This window comes from Micrasema longulum, unplaced genomic scaffold (assembly GCF_059751315.1).
Source record: "Micrasema longulum isolate JH-2025_06_02 unplaced genomic scaffold, ASM5975131v1 h1tg001429l, whole genome shotgun sequence".
NCBI classification, from domain to species: domain Eukaryota; kingdom Metazoa; phylum Arthropoda; class Insecta; order Trichoptera; family Brachycentridae; genus Micrasema; species Micrasema longulum.
This window is the reverse complement of record NW_028278615.1, coordinates 119,381-124,697: the sequence shown is the minus strand read 5'-3', so window position 1 is coordinate 124,697 and position 5,317 is coordinate 119,381. Positions and strand designations below refer to the sequence as shown.

The window sequence follows — 5,317 nt, the reverse complement described above, 5'->3', positions numbered from 1 at the left end:
TGGTGGCCCCATATTTTAAATCAATTAACAAAACTTGAGTGCCCGAAGAACATATTCAATGTCTTCCAAGACTACCACTCCGACAGGATGGTAGAAGTTAAATACGCTGGCGCATACTCAAATAAAAGTTCAAACAAAGGTTGCATACAGGGATCTGCTTGTGGACCGGTGCTTTGGAATATCGTCCTAGACGAACTTTTACAGTTAAGTTATCACTGCAATGTTCATTTACAAGCATTTGCAGATGATGTCCTAGTTTTAATAAAGCACAAAGATACGAACTTATTGGAACAAATAACAAACGAAACTCTCTCCTTAGTCACTTCTTGGGGAGACAAAGTAAAATTAAAATTTTCCGAAGAAAAAACAAATGCTCTATTTATAACTAAGAGAAAAGCACAACCTCCAAATATATTTATGAGAGGAAAAAGGCTTTATTTTGTCAAAGATTGTAAAATCCTTGGTGTAGTTCTGGACGAAAATCTAAATTGGAGTAAACACGTTGACTCAATAACAAAAAAAGCAGCGAAAATAGCAAATCGCCTAACATTCATGGCCAAACCGACATGGGGACTCAGCCCAGAAATAGTAAGAACGATTTATAGCGGGGTAGTAGAACCCACTATCACTTATGCTGCCGCGGTATGGTCAGAAGCAGCAAAGAGGAAAAATATCCAGACAAAACTAAATAGAATTCAACGGTCAATGGGAATAAGAATAAGCAAAGCATATAGAACTACATCCCTCACCTCGGTCCAGGCAATTGCAGGACTCATGCCATTGGATATTAGAATTAAAGAGATTAGCGATATCTATTACACAAAATTGAACCATACTATCATAAATGCTCCAAACGACATATTGTATCAAGGAAGGATCGCCTATACAGATCTTCCACATCCAAGCAAACAAGTGGGCTTATCTACTGGGCATCCAGAAACGTACGCCAGACTTGAATTTCCAGAGGATGAAATAGACATCTACACGGACGGCAGTAAAACTGGAGGGAAAGTGGGCGCTGCCTTCGCCGCATTTGACAATTCCGGAGAGTTGTACAGTAAGAAGCTTCCCATGGCAGACTACTGCACGGTATTCCAAGCCGAACTCTTCGCAATTGTGAAGGCACTAGAATGGGTCACTAGCAAAAAGAAAAACTGGAAGACTGTCAACTTATTGTCAGATTCAAAAAGCTCTATTCAGGCGCTAGATGATGGATCGCCTAACAATCCCATGGTATTCTGCATACAAGAATCTTCGAGAAATCTCGAGAAAAGAGGCATTGAATGCAAATTCTTGTGGATACGTGGTCATAACGGTCTCTCTGGAAATGATAGAGCTGATGAGTTAGCGAAAGATGCAGCCTTACACGTAAAAACTGTAAAGCTATACACAAAGTTTCCACTAAGCTACGCAAAAAGGGAACTAAGAGAAAAGTCTCTCGAAGAATGGGAAAACCGATACCAAACAAGCTCTACTGGGTCAGTAACTAAATATTTCTTTGAAAATTTAAATGACTGCAAACAATTTGGCAAAGCAAACAAACACACCTTTGAATTAACACAAATTCTCACAGGTCACGGTGCTACACTTTCGTATCTTCACAGATTTAAATTGAAGAGTAGCAGTGCCTGCCCATGCGATACGCTAAGCGAGCAAAATGTCCAACATCTTCTCCTTCACTGCCCAATGTTTGCGAAAGAAAGGTATGATATGGAAAAAGAGTGCAACAAAAGAAAAATTGCAATTGAAGATTTTCGGACAGTTCTACAGCACAGCATATTGTCCCAAAAGTTCGTGTCTTACGCTAAACTAATAATAGAAAAAATAAGGCCAATGAACAAGTAATGGGGCAGGTACCCAAAACTTTTCAACTGTGATATGCATGCACTAACAATAGACATAGCTATATTTTATATTTAAATTGCTATAGTTTAACCATTTTACAGTTGTTACTGTTATTTTGTTACTTGTTGTTACTTGTTGCTTTGACTGACTCTGTAATGTAACTTTTGTTACATTATTGTTTTGAAGTTGATATGTAACTTTTGCTACATATATATTGTTATGAAGTAGGTGCGTAACTTTTGTTAAGTATCTATTGTTAAATAACTTATTGTTACAAATTATTATGTAACTTTCGTTACATTTATTGTTATTATGTTATAGAAATATAAATTTATGTTAATCCCTTTCCAGTCAAGGTTTTACATGGTTCCCTTGACAACGGTGCTGATTCCAATTCCGAGTCTCGACATGCGCACGTGTTGCTGGATATGTTGTGGTGACTAAGTTAGTGTACGCAGAGCGCACTTGGCAAAAACCGCAAGGTGACCGCCTGTGCATGAAGCGTGACACTGGACTGGGAATCGCGACATTGTTTGGTAAAACGTGGGCGGGCGGGACGAAGATGGATAGGCACTAGACGAATGTCGGAAAGTGCAAATAGTCCATGTCACAGCTTCAACACAAAACATAAACACATAAATCATACACAAAGCACTAACAAAAATAACAGCCCAAAAATATCACCTTGTATAGTTATAAGCAAGGGATATCAAAAAACACAACAAAGAAAAAAAAAAAAAAAACCTAACCTAACCTAACCTAACCTAACCTAACCTAACCTAACCTAACCTAACCTAACCTAACCTAACCTAACCTAACCTAACCTAACCTAACCTAACCTAACCTAACCTAACCTAACCTAACCTAACCTAACCTAACCTAACCTATCTAACATTTGACCTTTGACATTTGACATTTGACATTTGACCTCTGACCTTTGACCTAACCTAACCCATCTAACATTTGACCTTTGACATTTGACATTTGACATTTGACATTTGACCTCTGACCTTTGTTGACATTTTACCTTTGACCTTTCAGCTCTGACGTTTGCTGACTTGACATTTGACCTCTGGGCTTTGCTGAACCCCCCCCCTTTTGATAGTTGACCCCTGACCTTTGACATTTGACCTCTGACATTTGACCTAACCTAAACCATCTAAAATTTGACCTATGACCTTTGACCTCTGACCTTGAGCTCTGACGTCTTCTGACTTGACATTTGACCTCTAACCTTTGCTGAAACCCCACCTTTGACATTTAACCTTTGTTGACCTTTCACCTTTGACCTTTGACATTTGACCTCTGACCTTTGACCTAACCTAACCCATCTAAAATTTGACCTATGACCTTTGACATTTGACATTTGACCTCTGACCTTTGTTGACCTTTATTTGACCTCTGGCCTTTGTTGATCTTTCTTTGACCTTTGACATTTGACCTTTCAGCTCTGACGTTTGCTGACCTTTATTTGAACTTTGACCTCTGGCCTTTGTTGATCTTTCTTTGACCTTTGACATTTGACCTTTGACATTTGACCTTTCAGCTCTGACGTTTGCTGACCTTTATTTGACCTCTGACATTTGACCTCTGACCTTTGCTGAACCCCCCCTTCGACATTTGACCTCTGACCTTTGTTGACATTTATTCGACATTTGACCTTTGACCTTTCAGCTCTGACTTTTGCTGACTTGACATTTGACCTCTAACCTTTGCTGAAACCCCACCTTTGACATTTAACCTTTGTTGACCTTTAACCTTTGACCTTTGACATTTGACCTCTGACCTTTGACCTAACCTAACCCATCTAAAATTTGACCTTTGACATTTGACATTTGACCTCTGACCTTTGTTGACCTTTATTTGACCTCTGGCCTTTGTTGATCTTTATTTGACCTTTGACATTTGACCTTTGACATTTGACCTTTCAGCTCTGACGTTTGCTGACCTTTATTTGAACTTTGACATTTGACCTCTGACATTTGACCTCTGACCTTTGCTGAACCCCCCTTCGACATTTGACCTCTGACCTTTGTTGACATTTATTCGACATTTGACCTTTGACCTTTCAGCTCTGACGTTTGCTGACTTGACATTTGACCTCTGGGCTTTGCTGAACCCCCCCCCTTTGATAGTTGACCCCTGACCTTTGACATTTGACCTCTGACATTTGACCTAACCTAAACCATCTAAAATTTGACCTATGACCTTTGACCTCTGACCTTGAGCTCTGACGTCTTCTGACTTGACATTTGACCTCTAACCTTTGCTGAAACCCCACCTTTGACATTTAACCTTTGTTGACCTTTCACCTTTGACCTTTGACATTTGACCTCTGACCTTTGACCTAACCTAACCCATCTAAAATTTGACCTTTGACATTTGACATTTGACCTCTGACCTTTGTTGACCTTTATTTGACCTCTGGCCTTTGTTGATCTTTATTTGACCTTTGACATTTGACCTTTGACATTTGACCTTTCAGCTCTGACGTTTGCTGACCTTTATTTGAACTTTGACATTTGACCTCTGACATTTGACCTCTGACCTTTGCTGAACCCCCCCTTCGACATTTGACCTCTGACCTTTGTTGACATTTATTCGACATTTGACCTTTGACCTTTCAGCTCTGACGTTTGCTGACTTGACATTTGACCTCTGGGCTTTGCTGAACCCCCCCCCTTTGATAGTTGACCCCTGACCTTTGACATTTGACCTCTGACATTTGACCTAACCTAAACCATCTAAAATTTGACCTATGACCTTTGACCTCTGACCTTGAGCTCTGACGTCTTCTGACTTGACATTTGACCTCTAACCTTTGCTGAAACCCCACCTTTGACATTTAACCTTTGTTGACCTTTCACCTTTGACCTTTGACATTTGACCTCTGACCTTTGACCTAACCTAACCCATCTAACATTTGACCTTTGACATTTGACATTTGACATTTGACCTCTGACCTTTGTTGACATTTTACCTTTGACCTTTCAGCTCTGACGTTTGCTGACTTGACATTTGACCTCTGGGCTTTGCTGAACCCCCCCCTTTGATAGTTGACCCCTGACCTTTGACATTTGACCTCTGACCTTTGTTGACCTTTATTTGACCTTTGACATTTGACCTCTGACATTTGACCTAACCTAAACCATCTAAAATTTGACCTATGACCTTTGACCTCTGACCTTGAGCTCTGACGTCTTCTGACTTGACATTTGACCTCTAACCTTTGCTGAAACCCCACCTTTGACATTTAACCTTTGTTGACCTTTCACCTTTGACCTTTGACATTTGACCTCTGACCTTTGACCTAACCTAACCCATCTAAAATTTGACCTATGACCTTTGACATTTGACATTTGACCTCTGACCTTTGTTGACCTTTATTTGACCTCTGGCCTTTGTTGATCTTTATTTGACCTTTGACATTTGACCTTTGACATTTGACCTTTCAGCTCTGACGTTTGCTGAC

General features: G+C 39.9%; 1 protein-coding gene across 1 annotated transcript; it reads left to right on the top strand.

Annotated features, from left to right (window-relative positions):
- Positions 1–705: 705 nt before the first annotated feature.
- Positions 706–3,991, top strand: LOC148275435 (uncharacterized). The gene is made up of 2 exons (XM_088235717.1): positions 706–1,276; positions 3,918–3,991. Exons 1-2 carry the CDS (start codon positions 706–708, stop codon positions 3,989–3,991), a joined length of 645 nt encoding a protein of 214 aa, XP_088091843.1.
- The last annotated feature ends 1,326 nt before the right edge of the window (positions 3,992–5,317 follow it).